This window comes from Scomber japonicus, chromosome 23 (genome assembly GCF_027409825.1).
Source record: "Scomber japonicus isolate fScoJap1 chromosome 23, fScoJap1.pri, whole genome shotgun sequence".
Classification (NCBI taxonomy): domain Eukaryota; kingdom Metazoa; phylum Chordata; class Actinopteri; order Scombriformes; family Scombridae; genus Scomber; species Scomber japonicus.
The window spans coordinates 3,055,548-3,078,778 of NC_070600.1; the positions used below are offsets into that span (position 1 = coordinate 3,055,548).

Consider the following 23,231-nt stretch of genomic DNA (forward strand, 5'->3'; position numbering starts at 1 on the left):
CAAAGCCTGCAGTGTTGTGCTAGTAGCTGTGGCATGTTGTTGTTGAAGGAGGCCGAAAAGGCAGCGGATTCAAAGCACATGCATGTGAACAGAACACTTAGTTTACTTGCTGTAGATGTTCTTCACACAGGTTTTAAAGCAACTGCATAAAGCTCACACCAGTAAACTGGTAGTGTCAACAGTGGAGGGTATAGTAAATATGCAAACAATTGATTCCTGGAACACACCATTTCTTCCAGGAAATGAAAGTGAATATACAACACACACAGTACAACTCTCCAATTCTGCTCTTGTAAGCTTTCACTTCTTTTCCCTCCCTTATTATATATGCTGGAGAGAGTTCACGTTCCCTGTATCTCTCCTCACCCTTCCTGGTGGCACTTATAACTGCTGGCTGCTTTACCCTACACTATCAATCAGGCCTGTTACTTTGGGGCTGATAACCACTGAGGCTTTCAAGTTGGCAATTATTTAAGTATTCCTGTGGTCCAAGTGGAGAGTAAATATTTTTCTTAGACTGATAACTCAAACATCTCCCTGAACATGCACACACCAGAAGCAGCCCCATAGGAAATTCTTGATGTATTCAAGCCATATGATCACAGTTAATAACGTGAGATGACCGCAAAATGTTTAGACAGTCAATCTTAACACACATTAACCTGTTTAATGAACCATAGGGCACTTCAGCCTCTGTAATTTTGGTTCAGGAAAACTCATTCTTACTTTTTAATAGTAAAATTTTATCCTTACATGGGTTCTTAATTTTAAAAAATATATAAGTGCCTGGTAAGAGGTCAAATACAAGCAAAAAAAAGGGAAAGTGTGTAGTCATAAAGTCACTTGCTGAAGCGTTGTTTTTTTCTCTGGCTGGCTTTCAAATCGATCTCCTGATGCAAATAGATTTCATCAACCGTATTCCCCTCTATGTCCTTCTAGTGTTGTGTGTGCAAAGTGTGTTCTGGTATCCAACATGCCAGCAGCAGACACAGAGTCAGACTTTAAGAGAACCACAGACTCACCCATTTCCTTGGTCGCCCCCTGGGTCTTTTCTCCCCGGTTGCCTCAGCTTTCTGTGAACATAGAAAATAGAAACAATATATTCAGTCTTTATCCTGACCATTAATTGTATATAGTATATGGACGTCTTGATAGCTCCCCAAAACTGAAGCAAAAACATCTCACTCATCGCCAGGTGTCTGGCTACTGTACAGGTCATAAATCCTGCACCCTGAATGTTTTCAGGTGGGACATGAGTCAATCTAAAAAATCAAAGTACACGTCAAATAAATTCCTCCCAAAGATGGTTTCTGTCAATTGAGATGTTAAGTGGCCAAACCAGTGTTTAAGATGTCTGAATCTGTTTAAATCATCTGTAGATGTAATAAGAAACTTATATACATTGTTACAAGATGGTGTCCCATTCATTTTAAAAGCTGATTAATGGGCACACAGGCAAAAAACTGGCCGGATATCATTTTTTTGTTTAAAGTCCATGTAAAGTAAGAATAAATATGTGTTCTGAGTTTGACATACCACAGAAAAGTGTGTTGTTAACCACCCTGCCAAATTTGAATGATTAAAAAAAAATCGCCAAATATATGAAATGAGGCTTCACAGTTGTGTAAAAATCAGCCTCTGTCTCTCCTGCCAAACGCTGTGGGAGTGCCCACCGAGTTCACTGAAACCCCACCCCCTGCCAAGTGTCACCTGTCAATCAAAGTCCCCACCTCTACCAGAAACATGGACGCTACGTCTGAGAGCTTTCTGCTGCTAACTCGGCTGCTAGCTTGGCGGCTAACTCAGCTAACTGGCTAACTGTAGACTGTAGTAGTAGTAGTGTGTGCTGAATGTATTTATACCTCTACAGCAGCAGGGGTCGGGTTTATGCTAATCACCGCCACATTACGTAACACAGCAGTGATTTTCAGACCCGCCCATGAAATCCTGAACACAGAAATTTTGAAACACAGTTTGTTAAGCCTAGCTCCACAATTCAAATCTAAATGATTGAAATGCTTTTTATACATTTTTAATTTAATGTGTTTAGAAGAAACAAACTTTAAATAGTTATGTCAGACAGTGCCTGCTGTGCCTACTGAACAGTGCCCACTTCGAGCAAGATATCCTGTTTTCTTTTTGCTGACAAATACCATGAGAATACCGAAACCAACAATGAACTGACTGTCTGTATATCCAATGCCTGATGTTTCAAATTATTCTATGCCATATGGTGGTAAATAGTCACTAGAGCACCAAAAGTGTATTAATCCACAACTGAAAATAATCCCGAACAAATGCACAATTTCCTCCTACTTGCTACATGTGCTAAAAACTACAGCCAACTACAGGAAATTGCTGAGTTTTTTTTTTAAACATGAACCAACAGAATATTTGACCTGATTTTAAAGCCACATAACACATTTACATAAATATACATAACGCCAAATGTCATGTACAGGAAAATACAGTGCAATAAGGCAGAACATATTCTGTCAAAAAATGACTGAATTGATATCTGAAAAACATTCAATTCTGATTGGCTGATCTTTATTAACTTTTAGTAACTGAACAGTACAACTGGAACCTGGGTGCAAGTGTTTGTGTCTAAATTAATAAACTCTAGGTAAGGAGAGCAACAATGAGGCTTGTCTAGCTTAGCTAAGAACTAAAACTATCCATCCATCCATCTTCTTCCGCTTATCCGGAGTCGGGTCGCGGGGGCAGCAGCCTAAGGAGGGAAGCCCAGACTTTCCTCTCCCCAGCCACTTCGTCCAGCTCTTCCCGGGGGAACCCGAGGCGTTCCCAGGCCAGCCGAGAGACATAGTCTCTCCAGCGTGTCCTGGGTCTTCCCCGAGGTCTCCTACCGGTGGGACGTGCCCTGAACACCTCACCAGGGAGGCGTCCGGGAGGCATCCTGATTAGATGCCCGAACCACCTCATCTGGCTCCTCTCAACGCGGAGGAGCAGCAGGTCTACTCCGAGCTCCCTCCGGATAACTGAGCTTCTCACCCTATCTCTAAGGGAGAGCCCAGCCACCCTACGGAGGAAGCTCATTTCAGCCGCTTGTACCCGCGATCTTGTTCTTTCGGTCACTACCCAAAGCTCATGACCTCCCTGAGCTAATACCTTACCGTGGTGGAAGGGTTTGAGTGTCCCAATGACCCCAGGAGCTCAGTTGTCGGGGGCTTTATGCCCCTGGTAGGGTCTCCCATGGCAAACAGGTCCGGGGGGAGGGGCCAGACAAAAGGTAGCTCAGAAAACCCCGATGATGAATAAGACTATTGGTATTTCGTGTCCCTTGCCCGGACGCGGGTCACCGGGGCCCCCCCCTGGAGCCAGGTCTGGGGGCGGGGCTCGGAGGCGAGCGCCTGGTGGCCGGGCCTTCCCCCATGGGGCCCGGCCGGGCATAGCCCGAAGAAGGGACATGGGACCCCTCTCCCACAGACCCACCACCAGTGAGAGGGGCCAAAGGGGTCGGGTGCGCTGTGAGCTGGGCAGCGGCCGAAGGCGGGGACCTTGGCGGTCCGATCCTCGGCTGCAGAAGCTAGCTCTAGGGACGTGGAACGTCACCTCTCTGGTGGGGAAGGAGCCTGAGCTGGTGCGTGAGGTTGAGAAGTTCCGGCTAGATATAGTCGGCCTCACCTCGACGCACAGCAAGGGCTCTGGAACCAGTCTCCTCGAGAGGGGTTGGACTCTTGTCCACTCTGGAGCAATACTTATTGCCCCCCGGCTTGGTGCCTGTATGCTCCTCGGTGGCAGGGCCCCGGGGGTGGATGAGATCCGCCCCGAGTTCCTCAAGGCCCTGGATGCTGTGGGGCTGTCATGGTTGACACGACTCTGCAGCATCGCGTGGACATCGGGGGCAGTGCCTCTTGACTGGCAGACTGGGGTGGTGGTCCCTCTTTTTAAGAAGGGGGACCGGAGGGTGTGTTCCAATTACAGGGGAATCACACTCCTCAGCCTCCCTGGTAAGGTCTATTCGGGGGTGCTGGAGAGGAGGGTCCGTCGGATAGTCGAATCTCGGATTCAGGAGGAGCAGTGTGGTTTTCGTCCGGGCCGTGGAACAGTGGACCAGCTCTACACCCTCTGCAGGATCCTTGAGGGTGCATGGGAGTTTGCCCAACCAGTCCACATGTGTTTTGTGGACTTGGAGAAGGCATTCGACCGTGTCCCTCGGGGGATTCTGTGGGGGTTCTCCGGGAATACGGGGTATCGGACTCCCTGATAAGGGCCGTCCGTTCCCTGTATGACCGGTGTCAGAGCTTGGTCCGCATTTCCGGCAATAAGTCGGACTTGTTTCCAGTGAGAGTTGGACTCCGCCAGGGCTGCCCTTTGTCACCGATCCTGTTCATAATTTTTATGGACAGGATTTCTAGGCGCAGCCAGGGTGTAGAGGGGGTCCGGTTTGGTGACCTCAGGATTGGGTCACTGCTTTTTGCAGTTGATGTGGTCCTGTTGGCTTCGTCAGACCGTGACCTCCAACTCTCACTGGATCGGTTCGCAGCCGAGTGTGAAGCCGAGGCCATGGTCCTCAACCGGAAAAGGGTGGAGTGCACTCTTCGGGTCGGGGATGAGATTCTGCCTCAAGTGGAGGAGTTCAAGTACCTCGGGGTCTTCGTACAGAGAAACATTGCCTCCTTCCCAAATCTCCCAACAGATAATACACTAGATAATTTTCTTTCTTTATCTCCACACCGGAAAGGTTTAATTTCAATTCTCTATAATGATATTTGTAACATCACTCCCCTTTCACTGCAAGGAATAAGACAACTTTGGGAGGATGACTTTGGGGAAGCAATGAGAGAGGATCAATGGGAAACAGCACTTGACTTAGTACACACCTCCTCTCCATGCGCCAGACACAGCCTAATTCAACTTAAAGTACACTGGACCAGGGCTAAACTGGCTGAGATTTTTCCTAGTGCTGACCCTGCATGTCCCCGCTGCAAAGGTCTGCCAGCAGACCACATACATATGTTCTGGTCTTGCCCACATCTTAGGACATTCTGGGCAGACATATTTCAGGCCTACTCCAGAATGTTTGGTATAGACATCCCTCCAAACCCAGTATGTGCCATATTTGGCTTTATAGAAGAAACAAAATCTCTTAAAGGCAGGGCCTATGCTGTCATAGCATTCACTTCTCTACTTGCTAGACGTCAGATTTTACTTATGTGGATGAACAAACACCACCCACATTCACTAGATGGATAAGAGATATTATGTTTTTCCTGAAACTGGAGAAAATTAGATACACACTGAAGGGCTCTATACAGAATTTTGAGAGAACTTGGAGTCCTTTCTTGACATACTTTGAGAGCCTACAAATCCCTCTACAGGAGACAGACTAGATGGTGACCCCCCCTCTTTTTGTTTTGTTTTGTATGTGTTGGTTTGTCTTTTTTGTGGTTCTGGTATGTATTTATGTTTATATGTACCTAATACTGCACATTGTATAGTAACATACTGTACTGTATTACAGCTTTTGAAATGTCTGTTTCTTAAGAAAGACTGTAGGGTGTGACTGGATGGGGTTGTGGTTGGGATGAGTGGGTTGGATGAGGGTGGGGTGGGAGATTGGGTGGGTGGGTGGTTTGACTAATACTACTATGTTATATTACTTATGCTACACATTTGTACAACCAAGATTTGAACTTGTTGCTCATAATTGTGTTTTATTGACAAAAATCAATAAAATGTGTTAAATGAAAAGTAACATTTGCTTATTGTAGATAGAATGGACAGTCAAAAGAAAGAGAAAAAAGGATTTGCAAATGTATCCACATAAATGGACTGTACTAATGGACTGTACTTATACTGTACTTTTCTAGCCACTCAAAACGCTTTTTACATTACGTCACCCATTCAAACACATTCATACACTGACAGCAAGGGCTATCACACAGGGTGCCAACCTGCTCATCAGAGGGAAACTAATCATTCATACACATTCATACACCGTTGCCACAGCAACAGGAGCAATTTTGGGGTTAGGTGTCTTGCCCAAGGACACATTGACATGTTGACTGGAGGAGCCGGGAATAGAACCGCCAATCTTCCAACTGGTGGACGGCTGCTCTACCTCCTGAGCCTGAGCCACATAAACATAGACATTTACTGAGTTAGCAAAGTGTCAAGAGTTTATGTTTACAGCGCATTCCCTGACATTGAAATAGATACTAAGACTAGAATGCCCCTATGTGTTTGACTCGACAGAAGGGAATTACTGAGATAATAAAATCATTGTTTGTGGGAATTGGGAGAGACTCGACCATGCAAACTGTCCAGCAGAACCAGCTGAGCCACCAGATCCAGCCCTACAGTCATCCACAATGAACAAGATCAGTGTCAATAATTGATTGGATATTAAATGGTATCCAGGCTCCATGGATCTGGCTAGCAGGGAGTGAGGTGAAATCTTAGTCAAATCACTGGGCTGCACTGAATTTTGCAGGCGATGACCAGCAAAAGGCCGGTATCAGTGATATGGTGGTGTCAGGGTATATGTATGGCTTTCTGTAACCCTTTAGATGTGTCCACAACACCTTTGTCAGCTTCACACTGAATGCAAGCCACACAGCAGGGACACTGTGAGGATCATAGATTTTTTTTTTAATTGCAAAAAAAGAAACAAAACACTTAGAACATGTCCACACTAATGGAAAGGCATTCCAGTTGTGGGTATCTTGAAAACACCAGGCTCACACTGTGGTACAGACAGGATAACTGTTTTTTTTTGGTCAGTAGCGCAATCGCTTTCCTCTGCCTCAAAATAGCAACACGCCACCAATGTGCCTGACCACACCTCATTTTGAGACCAACACACTCATAGACGCACAGACGGGTGCAAGTGCATCTGTTATTTAGACAACGTGGGCGCAGGAAGAGAAAATGACAACTACACCGGGGGAAACTAACAAAGACACATGCGCCATGCCCGACATCCACTGTGCGCTGACTGCAAGATGGGGCCCAGTGTGTTGATCAGAAGTATTTCAGACACTAGTTGATGTGATGTTCAGTATTTACAGACCAAACTGACACACAGCACATGTTGAAGCGTGCTGTATAAAATTGCACCGCTGCAGTAACACACAGTATGAGCACAGATCTGCTTATGAAGATCCACTAACTACGTTGTATTTTTACATATTAATAGAAAACAAAGTTCCAGCATAGTTCTTTATTAGGACCTAAACTTCCCCATAAATACACAATATCACAATGTCAGAAGTGGATCATAATGCTTTGGTGCAATTTGCTCAAGTACAATTTGAGCTTGACCTTGTACTTTTACTTCTCTACATTTCAGAAGAAAAACTATGTAAACCACTGTTTACATGCTGTGTTTTACCAACATCCAAAGTTAATCTCTTTTCACCATGACCACGATCTTTTCTTATGCTCAGATGAGTTTTAGTTGTCTAGTTAATAAAACCCAAACTATTGAGGCGGCAGATCAGAAAACACTTTATTTTGGCAACATTTATATAGATCATTTTAGAAGATACTATTGTCCTTCTAATACAGGCACCAGATCCAAAAACACTCTCATAAACAACCCATTTTTCATTTAGTTGAGGACTTGCAGCAAGAACTTTCTATCCATCCAACCCAACTCCTGCTCCATCATGGTGGTGTCTCACAGTTCTATTGTTCTCCATTTTTCTAATTTTTCAGTGTGGATTATCAACTGTTAGAAATCAAGGTGATGGCAGAATGCACAGTAGTTGACTAATATGACATTACATTAAAGCACAGGACAAGGGCAGCAGCTGTGGCTATCTCATATTAGAGATTACTTACATAGAAAAAGATATTCAGCTGACGGTTTCAAGAAATGTATACATCTCTGATTTTCTATTTTCTTTCTGAGGTGACCATGCATGCACTCCTGCCATACAGTTGTTTTTACCAGGTTGTAAAGGACATGCATTGTAAGGATGTTAGGAGGAAAATATTTCAGGGATGCAAAAGTGTACTAAGCAATGATGATGTTTTCTCAATTGATGTGTATCAGCAGGTCTCATGTCTCTATCATTACACATCACACTGCTGGCTAGCAAATCTGTGTGCTGTAATACCAGTTCTCTGTTTACGATACTGCATTTTTAATGTGGAGAATTAATGGTCTGAAAGACAACACCCTGTTCAATTAATTATCAGTGTGTTTTAAATGTCTGAGCAGAGAGCTGCAGCACGTCTGCACCAGCACTGAATACCCAGACATCTGAAGAGAGTTCTTTCCACAAATTTCTTATCATAAGATACAACCCTACGCGTAACCAAACAGCAATGGATATCAAACTGTACCAGGCAAGTCATTCTAATACTACTACTTAGAAGTCATTAAAAGTGCTCTTATTTATTCACTGTGGCTTTGGAAGAAACTGCTGCAGCTGAAAAGTTAATCCAGTTATTTACAGCACAAGGTACAGTACAAGTCCTAAAGAAAAAACATCAAAAAGTATTGCATGTAACAGTTTCCCCTAGTGTCCCATAAGAGTCTGTCTGACCTGACGCCCTTTTAGCAGGATGTCGCCTTCCAAAACCATAGAAAAGCCATATAAAAAGATTAATGACCACTTGCTGCTAAGATTTTGGTCAGGTTTAGGCATGAAAATGTCTTGGTCATGTTTTGATGGTTCAAAGAAGAATGAATTGGTTAAGATGAAGGAAAGATGGCCATGGTTAAGGAAACCATATGTTGACCCTATTACCTTTATCCCTTAACATTTTTAGCATGTACTGTGTTAACATCATCAGTAATAATTTACACCACCACTAAAGGTGTTAGTCAGTAAAACCTATATCAAGGCATTTGAACCAGTGGCTGATGCTGTCTTTTTTGTTGGAAGGATGGTCTCAAGAGTCTTACAGTTCCTCAGTATGCAAACACATAGGTATACACATGTTAAAAACCCCAGTTTCCCAAAGATGTTCTCCTAATTGCCTCAGCACTTCCATCATCAATGTGGGCTTATGTTTTCATTAAAGCCCCAAATCTTTTACTGTCTTTCAAATCTTTTTCTGTCCATCACGCAAGGAAATCTGCTGCATTGGAACCAATGTGTCTTGAGCAGAATGGTCGGAGCAAAGTGCTGACATAGCTACTGAAAAATCCCTCCCTAGTGTAGTTTTTTTTGCTCAGCCACAGCATTTCTCTTTGATTCTCCAACTATCAGGACACTAAAACAAAGCAAGTAAAATACATACAATGCAAACACAATTGCACATTTTGTGTGCGTGTGCGTGTGCATGTGTGTGATTACACTACATTAGAAAACGAATCCTGGATATCAAAATATCTCGGAAATCCAAACATGTCAACAGGCAATGCCTTATCCCTGGTAAAGATCATAGTGATGACACTGTTGAGGTGTTGAAGTCGCTGTCTGAACCAAACCTGCAGATCACCTGACTTGCCCCCTCCCCTGGAACCCAATCAACAGCAATAGCCGCTGGATGACAGATCCCCGGATGTGTGCCTGAATAAAAACAGTGATAATAATTAAGACTCACAGGCCTCATTAAATTAACTTCAACAACTATATAAATGTGATATTTAAACACTTGTGGTGTTTTAATTTTTCATAAATCACTTTTAAATCCAAATGAAGAAGAGAGGAGAGCCTCTGCTGTCCAGAAGGGAGAGTGTGTGTTTCTATCAGCAGCTGCTCTGAACATGAAGGCACTGAATGGCCAAAGAAGATAAAACTGGACATGGAAAACTATCACAGTATAAAGGTTTGTTATTGTTTATTGAATCTGATTAAATTACATGACAGTCTTTTTCTTGCATATTATTATTTTTAGCTGATAACATAGATAACATTTTTGTTATCTATGTATTGTATTTGTTGTGTGGTTAATATACAGGCCTGGAAGATACATGCAATGTACCTTTGTAATGTCTTCCAGCCTATATCTAAATATAATAATATAATAATAATAATCTAATGTATAATCTTTTCTTTGCATTATTTAAATATTTTAGAGCAACTTCTACTGCACCAGGATCATCTACCTCATCAGCTGACTGCTGCTGAGGGAACGTTGTCAGAGACTTCAGCGTCATCTCCTCCCTCGTGTGATGTGACTGCAGCTCCAGAGCTCATAACTGCTGAACAACAGCCTTCTATATACTCTGCTACCCCCCAACACCCAGTACCAGCACTACCTATAGATCCATTACACACATTTTAATAAACTTTTGTTTTCAAATAAAGTCAGAGAGTTGTTGTTAATTCATGTTCCATCTCTAGTGTGTGTGTTCATGTTTGTTCAGTTATGAGCAGTGTGTGTGGTTTGACAGTTGTGTCTGAAGTGTTTTGGGGCCATAAACAGAATTTAGTTTAGGGCCACCAAAATACTAGGGCCGGCCCTGAGCAGCAGCATCACTGCTGCTAGCTCCAGCCACGCTGGCCCTCGCAGCGTCGGTCACGAGAGCTTGCGTGGGTGGGACTCCTGGGCCTCTGTAGCCTATCATAGGCCCATTGGGCCAGATATTCTTTAAACAGACAAGCCAATGGGCCTCTGCTGTGTCTGCAGGCTGCAGCGGAGCTCTGTGGGCTGGTGCATGTCTCTGACCCTGGACTGGGAGAGTTACCATGGCAAGGTGCAGCAAAAAATAAATAAACAAATAAATAATAAAAAATGGGCAGTCATCAGCCCATTATTGATTGGCCCACCAGGAAAAATCCTGGTACTCCCAATGGCCAATCCACCCCTAGTGCACATCAATTCCCTTTTTTGGTAATACTGATTTACAAATAAACTCTGATTTTGATTGGCTCAATTTTACTGGTGTCGAAAGGGTTACTTTACAAACTGCTTGACCAAGCCAACGTCATGTAAAGCTTGTTGAATAATAAAATGCTCCGGCAGAATAAGGTTCTCTATCGTCATTCAACAATCAAAGTTTTGCTTTTAAACTACAGTATATTCATACTAGCTTTATTTCTTTTTAATTGTATTTAAATGTATTTTTATGAATGTCTTTTTTTGTATTTGTTTATTTTGTATTTTGTCTTGATGCCCTTTATGTTTTACATAATGCACATTGAATTGTCTTGCTGAAATGTGTTATACAGATTTTAAGGCAACTTTATTTAAAGCATTGTCCTACTCAACCTGATATTAGATTGAGTGTGGGACAGAGCTTCTAACTCATAGTACCAATAAGATATTATTGTTATTATTATATATTAAATGTAAAAAAGTATTTGTTAATTGTTATCAATGAAATAGTGAACTAAATATGAACTGTTTAGATATAAATATGAACATACATAATACTACAGTGGTAGTTCATCATATTTATAGCCTGCAGGAAATGCACACTGAAAAGGTACAAAGAGGAGATGAATACAAATAACAAATAAAGGAGAGAAGAGACACAATTGAAGAGGAAAAAGACCAGTGGAGGGAAGACAAAATGAAAGGATTTAATTTCACTGAAATTGGATGAGATAAATATATCATATATTATATTTTTCCTCACGTTCATGATGACCTTCATAAAATGCTGTCCCACGCAACATGAAAGTTATACTTCAACACTATTTGTGCATACAAGCTGTGTGCCTTTTGGATTATGTTGGTGTTTCTTGTATTTGTGATCTCTATTCTGTCCCTTAGGTGTGTAACATCTACACACAAAACTGACTGATAGCTAACATGCAGGAAAGTTGAACGCTGGAGTAAAGTAGAACTGTTTTACTGAGTCCTTTTTTCTCTTCTTTCCATTCTTTTTTTGTAAAACTGAAATAAATACAAAGTATAATGCTTTGGTTACAAACTGTTGCAAATGAATTCACAATGCGTAATCTCCATGCATATACTGTGACAATAACCTACATTCAGGTTTGCTTGGTATTTTAACATTAGCATATTTAACATTTGTTTTTAACTCTAAACATATGAAGTCCAACTTGTTTATATGCAGACATGCACAAAACATGAAAAAAAAGACAAAACTTATAAGCAAAGGCTCTCCAAGGCACACACAAAAAGGGAAACAGGAGAAGATCTTTCTGGCTAACCATATGGAGAGCGTGATGAACACTGCACTTCCTGGCTGACTTCTAACCTACAAGTCACATGATCTGAACTAACCAATAGGAAAACACTTTGCATTTACCAAATGTTTTTTACTAAGAACTGGCACAAGGTGCCACTAAAGAGTGTAAATTAAGGCCACAGAATGTGTGCCATGACACTCCCCGACTGGTATTAATTAGATACCACTATGTAACTAACAGGGATGAAATGGAATGTCCACAAACAAAATTTCAAAATATCAGTCATTGGTTGACATAAGAAGAAGTGTTTCCGACACAGGTCTAAGGAACGCCTTGACTGTCCTATGCCTTGCGACCCTAAGCTCTACTTTTCTGACTCTTCCGTGGCTGCAAGCAGATGCCTTGGTCACCAAGGCTATGGGCCATTCATTGCACTTGACTTCAGAATCTTTTAGAAAGATGACATCACCCTACTTCAGGTTTGGTCATTCTTCTTCCTCCGATTCTGAAGCGTTGCCCGGTATTCATGCCTCCACCTGCTCCAGCAAGATGCTGCACCTGCCACCATTGTTGTCTGTGGAGGTTAGATTCCTTTAAATCACCTGGAGGAGGACGGAGAGTACAGACCTTTTGAGTGAGTATCATGGCTGGTGTGAATAAGAAGGGTGATTCTGGGTCCATTGAGATAGGAGTAAGAGGCCTTGAACTGATGATTCCTGTGACCTCTGCCATCAAGGTAGAAAGCACATCATGCATTAAGCAAGAGGGACTGGTCTGCTGCAGCATGGAATCTAGTATGTGTCTAGAGGCACCTATCATCTGTTCCAAAGCCCCTCCCATGTGGGATGCATGAGGCGGACTGAAGACCCATGAAATGCCCTCTTCATTGAGGTACTTCCTTACTCTGGGTTCATGGGATTCAGTCAGCAGGATTTCCAGCTTCCAGTTGAAGTTAGTCCCACAATCCGAACTGATCTGCTTGGCTGGTCCTCATAGAGCATAAAACCTTCTAGGGCATTTATGAAGATGGATGAATACATGCAATCAATAAGCTCGATATGTATGGCCCAAGAACTCACAGGTGAAGACAACGTCCCATCTCATGCTTTGTGCCTGACAAGGGCCAAACATACGTGAAAGGTGGTTCAGTGGGTAAGCTGCCATCTTCTGTACCTGTATTACCTTCCTAAGTTGGGTCCTACCCCTCCACACCCCGTTACAAGACTGTTTTACACACCGGTGTAACTTATCTACGGTAGACCTATCGCTTCCTGTGGCTACTAATAATACATGATGTTACTGTATGTCATGTGTAGGGTTGGGTACCGAGTTCGGTACTTTTAATGGTACCGACCAAATTACGTCGGTACTATCAAGTATTAACCTACTTCAAATCAAACGGTGCCGAATTTCAATACATCCATACAGATCATTTCACCAGCTGAAGCACCAGATGAGAAATCTCATAAACATTACACCTACTAAACTCAGTCATGGTGTCACTATCTGTAACTGTAACTCTATAATAGCACTAAATTTATACAGATATATTGTGGGAAACAGTGCTAAATATGGTTAATACAGGCTGAATAACCCATGTATGTGTGTGTGTGTGTGTGTATATATATATATATATATATATATATATATATATATATACACACACACACACACACACACACATCTTTCTAATAATTGCTTAAATGTATCTTTTCTGGACAGGTACCGCTAACATTTCACTACACATTGTACTGTGTATAATTGTGTTTGATAATTATAGTTTACTTTTATATGTTCATATTTCCATACCTTTTATATTGTTTTAAAATATTTAACAATAGGCATACAATTTTAACAGTAAGAATTTAGGATTTTTGATACTTAATTTTGAGTAAAGTACCGAAATGAAGTACTGTTGGATACCAATACCGAACACTGAGTACTGGTACTGGTATCTGTTCAAATGTGAAAGGTACACAACCCTGACCAATTTTCATGTTAACCGGATGATGTTTGTCACACAAGACTGACGACTATGGGCCTGATTGACTAAAGGTCTGCGTGTGTAAAAACGTGTGCAAACTTGACATCACCTGCAAAAAATGTGCAAGTTGATCTACTAACACAGCGTACTGAGGTTTGCGTCTTTCAACTGTGCAAGATAATACGCGCTGTCCATTTAGCACGTTTGCCATAATGAATATGTAATGTGGGGAGTTTCAACCCCAGTGTGTAAAATACAGGGAGGAGAAAATGCAAATATGTTATTTGGCATAATGACAGAATACACACAGGACGGAGTTTTTCCACCTGTATTAATAATTTTTCATATGTGGGTTTTTCTGGTAATATTAGTTTTTGTTATAACTCAATATATTAGTTAACCTCTTCCACTAGAACCTGATCACATTTCATTTTGTTCTTGCAGCTTTCTGCTCGTCCAAACCCTCCATTAAGACACAAAACCTCATTTAAATACTGCTGTCTGCACCTGTTGCACCTGTTTTCATTTACAGTTATTCTTTTTAGATCACCTACAAAACGCACGCAAACGAAACGTGCAATCTATTGCACTGTGCACGCAATTTACTACCCACTATTTGGGGTCTTAGTAAATCAGGCCCTATGTCTCGAATTCTGACATGTAGAGGTGCTCAGGCCTGGACTCTTATCAAGCATGAGAAATGAGGGGCACATTGGATAATGTTGAAGTCATGAAGTTAATGAAGTCATGTTACAACAACTTCCTATTTAATGCTCATTTTGGACAAAATTGCCCAGCACACCACACCAAGAGAATCCTATGAAATCTCAAAAGCTTCGTAAAAAGCATTACAAAGGTCTTTGTCACCTCATGCTTGGGTTAAATCTCTAGGAGGAGTTTGTTAAAGTACAGCACCTGTCAATGGCTTCAGTTTAGAGGAAAAGAATACACACTAGAGTCAAGATGGCTAACTTTCTGTTGGGCTTAGGGTATAGTTCTAAGAGGCCTTTCTTTAGTCATCTGCCTACCAAATTTCCGACATACAGTGGGGCAAAAAAGTATTTAGTCTGCCACCAATTGTGCAAGTTCTCCCGCTTAAAAAGATGAGGCCTGTAATTTTCATCATAGGTATACCTCAACTATGAGAGACAAAATGAGAAAAAAAAAAATCCAGAAAATCACATTGTCTGATTTTTAAAGAATTTATTTGCAAATTATGGTGGAAAATAAGTATTTGGTCAATAACAAAAGTTCATCTCAATACTTTGTTATATGCCCTTTGTTGGCAATGACAGAGGTCAAACGTTTTCTGTAAGTCTTCACAAGGTTTTCACACACTGTTGCTGGTATTTTGGCCCATTCTTCCATGCAGATCTCCTCTAGAGCAGTGATGTTTTGGGGCTGTCACTAGGCAACACAGACTTTCAACTCCCTCCAAAGATTTTCTATGGGGTTGAGATCTGGAGACTGGCTAGGCCACTCCAGGACCTTGAAATGCTTCTTACGAAGCCACTCCTTCGTTGCCTGGGCGGTGTGTTTGGGATCATGGTCATGCTGAAAGACCCAGCCACGTTTCATCTTCAATGCCCTTGCTGATGGAAGGAGGTTTTCACTCAAAATCTCATGATACATGGCCCCATTCATTCTTTCCTTTACACGGATCAGTCGTCCTGGTCCCTTTACAGAAAAACAGCCCCAAAGCATGACCCCCCCATGCTTCACAGTAGGTATGGTGTTCTTTGGATGCAACTCAGCATTCTTTCTCCTCCAAACACGACAAGTTGAGTTTTTACCAAAAAGTTCTATATTGGTTACATCTGACCATATGACTTTCTCCCAATCCTCTTCTGGATCATCCAAATGCTCTCTAGCAAACATCAGACGGGCCTTGACATGTACTGGCTTAAGCAGGGGTACACGTCTGGCACTGCAGGATTTGAGTCCCTGGCGGTGTAGTGCGTTACTTTGGTCCCAGCTCTCTGCAGGTCATTCACTAGGTCCCCCCGTGTGGTTCTGGGATTTTTGCTCACCGTTCTTGTGATCATTTTGACCCCACGGGGTGAGATCTTGCGTGGAGCCCCAGATCGAGGGAGGTCTTGTATGTCTTCCATTTTCTAATAATTGCTCCTACAGTTGATTTCTTCACACCAAGCTGCTTACCTATTGCAGATTCAGGCTTCCCAGCCTGGTGCAGGTCTACAATTTTGTTTCTGGTGTCCTTTGAGAGCTCTTTGGTCTTGGCCATAGTGGAGTTTGGAGTGTGACTGTTTGAGGTTGTGGACAGGTGTCTTTTATACTGATAACGAGTTCAAACAGGTGCCATTAATACAGGTAACGAGTGGAGGACAGAGGAGCCTCTTAAAGAAGAAGTTACAGGTCTGTGAGAGCCAGAAATCTTGCTTGTTTGTAGGTGACCAAATACTTATTTTACCGAGGAATTTACCAATTAATTCATTAAAAATCCTACAATGTGATTTCCTGGATTCTTTCCCCCCACTCTGTCTCTCATAGTTGTGTACCTATGATGAAAATTACAGGCCCCTCTCACCTTTTTAAGTGGGAAACTTGCACAATTGGTGGCTGACTAAATACATTTTTGCCCCACTGTATGTCAGATTTAATGTGGGGGCTATGACTTTGAAATATTCAATAGCATTTTTCAGGCAAGTACTTCTGTCACTTTTTGTGTGCATAACTGAGTGCAACACAGATCAATGTCTTCAAGGAGACAGCGAGATAAAAGTGTGCGCGATTATTCCAATTTGTATGAATCATCCCTGAATGCTCTTCTTTTTGCCTATAGCCATTCAGGATATTATGGTCATAAGACACGGCCAGATGACACTTCATAGTACCTTTCCATTTCACATTGCTTTCTTTTTTTGAAAAAAAAATGAACTGATTAAATTCTACTCTAAAACTGCAATTTTCTCTGCCTTTTTCAGAATGGTTTAAAAAACAGTTTATCTGTTTTGTACTACAGTATGTAACAGTCCAGTCAAGGCTTTCAGTACATTTTTTTTCTTATGAACTGCCATGATATTTGTCAGAGATTGTAGAGGTGATTGATATTAGGAAGGGAAGTAGACTTTTAAAGAGTATTTGCTAAAGGTGTGCTCCTTTCATCTGGAAAGATTGATATCTTCAGTGTTTATCATAACAATGCCAGATGAGATGAGACTGGATTATGGCGAGAGTAGAGTGGTTCTCTTTTCAAAGTGCTGGGAATGTTTACAGTGGTTCATGGTGGCAGGGGAGCACTAAGGCTGCTGTCATCGCAAGCCTAACACAGCTTCAGCTAACTAATGAATGAAGACAAAGGGACTTGCCCAAGCCTCACTCTGATGTACAGTATCACAACCCAAATGTTAGATGGGATTTCACTGTCAAATTCCAAAGCTTTTCTCTTAATCAGTTTTTTCTATGCCTCTTTAATCTTTTCTCATTCATCAACTCTGTCTCTCACGCACACTGTCTCCATTCTGTGGAAAAGTGTATGAAAGTTCTGTTGAGTTATGGTTACATGTTTCAACGGATGCACAAATGCTATTGTGTCTGTTTCTGCGGTTTGTGTTTTGTTAGCAGTGTACAGCCTAATTATTGGAAGGGCTTGAGTTATGTTTTTGTGGCCTGTACATAAGCAATATACTGTTACCCATTTGACACTTCTCTGTGAACATCCAGAGACATATATATGGTTCCAGAATCATATCCAATCTGATCAGTCATTGACGTAGTATTAAGTCTGTATGTAAATGGTAGGCCTTTTTTTTCAATTAGCAGTGCCAATTTCAGTACTGAACAAAAAACAATACTTTTGAAATACTTTTTTGAGGAATATAAACCGTTTTTTCCAAATATTTAATGTTGTTTAAACACAAGCATACAAGCTTTTCTATTTTTTTTTTACATTTTCCACAACATTTTGGTTTGGTGAAATAAGCTCTATATGGTCATACACTCATATATGACAGCTGTTCCTCATATTAGAAATACTCTGAGCCAATTTACGATGACAACCTACAGCATCAAATACAATCCCATACTACATTTTTGTTTTGTATTGGTGGTTATATTTGAGGCTATAGACAGTAGCGTTGTTGCTGTATTGAACTGCATGACACACCAGTGTTGCAGCTCTAGGGGAGCAAACACCTGTCAACGTAGTGTGATCTAAGAAATCCACAACGATGACCACAAATATATATAGCAACAGTCTGTAAGACTTAGTGGCATCCAGTGGTGAGGTTGCAAATTGCAATCAAATGTATACACCTCCCCTCACCCTCCCATCCAAGCACACGGCAAAACCTGGTGGCTGCAAAAATTTACAAAAAACACAAATGGCCCTCTCTACAGCCAGTGTTTGGTTTGTCTGTCCTGGGCTACTGTAGAAATAAGGCAGTACAAAATGGTGGTCCCATGAAAGGGGTCCCACACCCTAAGTAGATATAAAGGGCTTATTCTAAGCCAAAACATAATGATTCTTATTTTCATGGGATTACACTCTAATTAAAAACATACTTATGAATATTATATTCCATTTCCATTTCTATAACTGCAAGCTTTACACAGCAGGACAGAACAATCCGAACAAGTGCACAGATGAACCTGATAAACCAGTGAGTCACTGTAAAATGATGTGAGCTATCCTGTGGAGGATATCCTGCATTACAGGTTGCAACTGATAAAAGCAATACACTTTTCTTTAATTTTTCCAACAGTGTGGTTCTGTGTGTCTGTGTGTGTCTGTGTGTGTGTGTGTGTGTGTGTGTGTGTGTGTGTGTGTGTGTGTGTAAGCACATTGCTTTGGGGTGCAGCTTCAATCAATTGAGGAAGAGGCAGTGTCAATGAGCTCATCATACTCGGTAGCCACATTAACTAACTAGCTAACTACATAGGTACTTTCATACCTTGTCAGCTAAGTGTAAGCTAATGTGTTGAACATACAGTCTATTCACAGTTTTGTTCAGGACTCACAGGTAGGAATGTCCTCCAACTGAATAATTCCAGTTATTGCATTTACAAAGTTTAAACTTTCAACATCTAGTTTTCCACCATTCCAGCTCCACAAAAGTTTCCCCTGAACGTGTGAAGCAGAATACTGTGCACCACCGCTGCCACTCTTCATCTCTTCAATTGGCAGCAGCGAACCATGAATAATGGTTTGTGACCGCTAACATTATACATGAGTAATGAAATATTGCTAAAGATGACATTTTTTTGATAAGCAAGAAAACAGTATTTATGATTGGAGTTCAATCAATTGAAATAACGGTTCAGAATGGGAATAAAACAGTAGCATGAAGCTCATAGCTTGCTTAACAGAGTAGAGAATATGTGGTATAGTAGAGAGCAGTGGTGGAATGTAACTAAGTACATTTACATAATTACTGTACTTTACTTTTACTTTTTATGCCTCACTTGAGTATTTCAATGACTTTCAGCTACTTTATAAGACTACTGAACAGTACTGATGTTTATTTAGCTATTTATTTTATTTTTACTTATTCTTTATTTTCAAGGTGTTGAGTTCTAGAATGGGTTGACAATGTATAATGTAAAATATTAAACATTTTATAAGGTTACTTGTTTAATAAAGCAGCCCTCTGAGAACTTTAGCATAGTCATATCAGTGCAAAATCGGTGAACAATCCACATAGAAAAGGTCTACTTTCATTCCAGTTCAAAAAATAATTAGCTCAATCATAGTGCAAACCAAAAGTCAAAGCATTGCAAGTTATTGGTTTCATTCAAATAACATACTGGAATTTCTTCAAGTTACACTAACCAATGAGTCCATGGTTCTAAAAAGTAATGTTGATTCTGAACTGCAGAAGGGAAACCAACAAGGGTCTCCCATGTTAAAGTGTGATAAAATCTGCACTAAGACCTGCTGATCTGGACTGCATAACATGTTCGATCTTGTGATAACACTGACATTTTTGCTCATCATTTTGAACAGTTTCTCTTTCTTCCCCTTACACGTGTGATGTGGACAGTCCCAATTAAAGATGAAAATGCCAACGTGCTTAAAATAATCTTAATGAGAACAATGGGCAGAGACTTTATCAGAATGATTAGAACTCTTATTGGCCCCATACATGTCCACTCTTTCAGTCATGTCTTATGTAATGTAAGTCAATTAATGTCACCCAAAATTAGATTGGCAAATGTGAGTGTGTCATTCAGGTGCTGAGACTCACCCTCTGCGCTGCCTTAGAGGGGCCCTTGTTCTTACTTCCTTTAGGCCGGCCCCTCGGTCTCTTGGGGACAGGCTCTCCACTGGGCTCCTAAAGGGGAGAGGGGGCATGACATGGGTGTTGAGGACAGGAAACAAAGCTTTGAACCCCCCACCCCCACCTCATCATCACACTATACCCACCCTCTTACCACACACACACACAAACAGTGCCACCCCTCTCTGAATAGACTGGGTGCCTTTCAACTCTGTGCTCATTTACTGGTGGTCTCCCATTTGGTCATTGCTTTATGGGTCAAGACCAAATGAGGGACAAAGGTTTGCGTGTGTGTATGCGCAGGAGTGGCGATTGTGTGCGCATGTGCTGGCACACACCATAAAAACAATGCAAGAGACTCATTGATTTATTATTATCATTATCATTATAATTATAATGATAATTATAATAATTATTATTATTATCATCTCATTCTGCATTTTTTTAATTTCACACTGCCCTTTCCAGAAATTCTCGTCTAGCCTATCTCTGTTATACAAGCTTCTAAAATGCAGCCTAGGAGCCTAGTAAAACTTTATTTGTTTCAAGAAATATATATTTCATTCACGTTCAACTCTACATACATATACACAACTATTTCTGATGGAAATCTACGTCAGTTCAGCCAGAATCCGCCTACAATAACAGCTTGTGGTGTCAGAGAATGTGATTATGGTGTGAAATTTTGGTGAGAATGTGACTCACCAATTAATCACAAGTATAAACACATTCACATAAACACGTTCAACAGTCTTGTCATGGCGTCCCCGACACAACTCACGGAAGAACTTAGAATGATATTCATCCCCACACTGAAATCCACCGGAGACTGGAGAAAAAAGGCGCATTCCTCATTATTTAGCCTATACGGAAGTAGTCCATAAACAGTAGTGAATTGCGCTCCGTTACAAGGAGAAACTTGTGGACTTTGCACGACTTTAAGTTCCACATATGCATAACAGAAGATCGCACACATTCTTCATGGATCAATCACTGGAAAAAACAAATCCAGCTCATTTTAAGATGAAGAAGAGGCGTCCTGTGCAGTTTCATAAAGTAATGAATTAGAGCACTTGGTTCAGGACCTTTAATGATAGTGACTGCAAAAGTTTTACCTCGATCCTCAGACCAAATTGTCTATATTCAACAAAAGCGCACGTTCTAGCCTTTGTGTCATATAATGTGCAGCTACGGATTCCTACTAGCAGCTACAGACGGCTATGTCTGCCTGCCCACAGAGCGCCCTCAGTGAACAGCAGCAAGGCACAAACTCAGACTGACTTTCTGGGGCTTCCTTGGTCTCCCCGGCCTTCTCTTCTGGGGCTCCGCGGCCCCCGCGGGTTCCTGGGAGCCAGAGCCCTCCCCGGCCTCTTCACCGCGTCCGCTCATGGTTCCCGGTGCTGCAGCTCCTCCGCTCTCGAAATAGTTTAAAAAGGAAGAAAAAAAACAGATGGAGCCGATGAGGATAGCTTGAATAGCACGTTCACAGGTATATGGTCCACTAGTAACTTTCACACAGGCAGGGGGACTGATCAAATGTAACCAGTGCGCAGCTGGCCGGTTTGGCTCAATTAGCATTAAAAGAATGAACACCGGGAGCAGCAGAGCCGGAGACGCCGAGCAGCGAACACTTAAACTCGGCTACAACACACCGCGGGACCGGGCAGGACCGTGCAGGAGCAAGGCGTGACAGCTCGGCACGGATCGTCGCAAAAGTGTGGGCATAATAACCGCATCCACAGCCCACTCCAAAAACCAGGCTCTGCTCAATGAGGATGAGGTTTTAAAAAAAAAAAAAGAAGAAAAAAGAAAGAAATCACCTCTCCCGTGGCGTGGGTGGATAACACGGGCGGGGGAGGTGGGTCTGGACAAGAGCCAGAGAAAACATAGAGGAGACAGAATCCTGGCTGCCGGCCAGATATGGCAGACTGCATTTATGAATTAAATTCACATTTTCACACGTTTCAATGAAATCTGCTGCTGTCGGCTGAACAGCCATTCAGAGTTCAACTCTGTTAAATATTACGGGGTAGATCGAGACTAGTAATTGCTCGTAGTCACTGCTACTAGTGGTCAAGAATTTTTAACTTCACAGCAGTCATTTTTCAGCCTTTATATTGCACGGCTTAATATAATGTAGGTCTAATTATACAATTTACTCAGACTGCTTTTAGGTGTAACACAAATAACTTCAAATGTTTTTTGGATTAGCCTCTTGATACAAAGTTCAATGTAAACACAATGTGTAATTTGGATAAAATAGTAAAATTCTTATGTTTTTACACCTGTGAAATTTTCACTCTCTAGGAAAAAGTTTCACGTGAAGCTGATTTTTTCATATCACTGCCCTTTTATACAGTTGTGCCTGTTTGTTTCCAACTTTATCCACAAACCGTGCAATCAATCATTCAGAATAGTTTCAAACATGTCCATGAAGGATGACTCCAGACTGTGGCTACTCAGCAAACATGTAACATTCCTGTAATATTCCCCTCAGGTTCCTGTCTGTTAATATTTCTGTAACCCTCACAAAATAGTTTGCTGGGTTTGCATGCATTCTCCTCTTTCCTCATCATACTGTGCATACACTAGGCTATGAGGAGAGTTATTCTCCATACGGAAGCCTTCTTCTTGCATTTTTGAAATCCACTAAGTCTAGTGGAGATTCTAAAGTTTTGAAAGATACAAAATATGCCAGGATTTTGAAAAATCTGTGTAAAACTATGCACAGTACATGTAGAATATTTCTGCTTGATGAAATGGTGCAGCCATAAAAAACGTGGGGCTTTGAAGCACTCTGCTGTGGACGTGGAGTGAGATCAATTACACAAGAACAACAGACACAAAGAATAAAGTGCCCTACGTGGAGGACCTTTCCCACGATCCTGCAGCCTACTCTCCATGCTTTCACTGCCTAACACTAGCTGCTGCAAACAAAAGTAGCGAAATACCAAGTGCATTTCAGCCACATTCTGATCTTTA

General features: G+C 41.6%; 2 protein-coding genes across 2 annotated transcripts in view; both read right to left on the reverse strand.

Annotated features, from left to right (window-relative positions):
• mgst1.1 (microsomal glutathione S-transferase 1.1) overlaps positions 1-23,231 on the reverse strand; it is a 229,974-nt gene that overhangs the window by 177,109 nt on the left and 29,634 nt on the right. The window lies entirely within an intron of this gene.
• Positions 1,002-21,638, reverse strand: hmga2 (high mobility group AT-hook 2). The gene is made up of 3 exons (XM_053314199.1): positions 21,531-21,638; positions 20,217-20,303; positions 1,002-1,073 (listed from the first exon to the last, which is right to left on the reverse strand). Exons 1-3 carry the CDS (start codon positions 21,636-21,638, stop codon positions 1,002-1,004), a joined length of 267 nt encoding a protein of 88 aa, XP_053170174.1.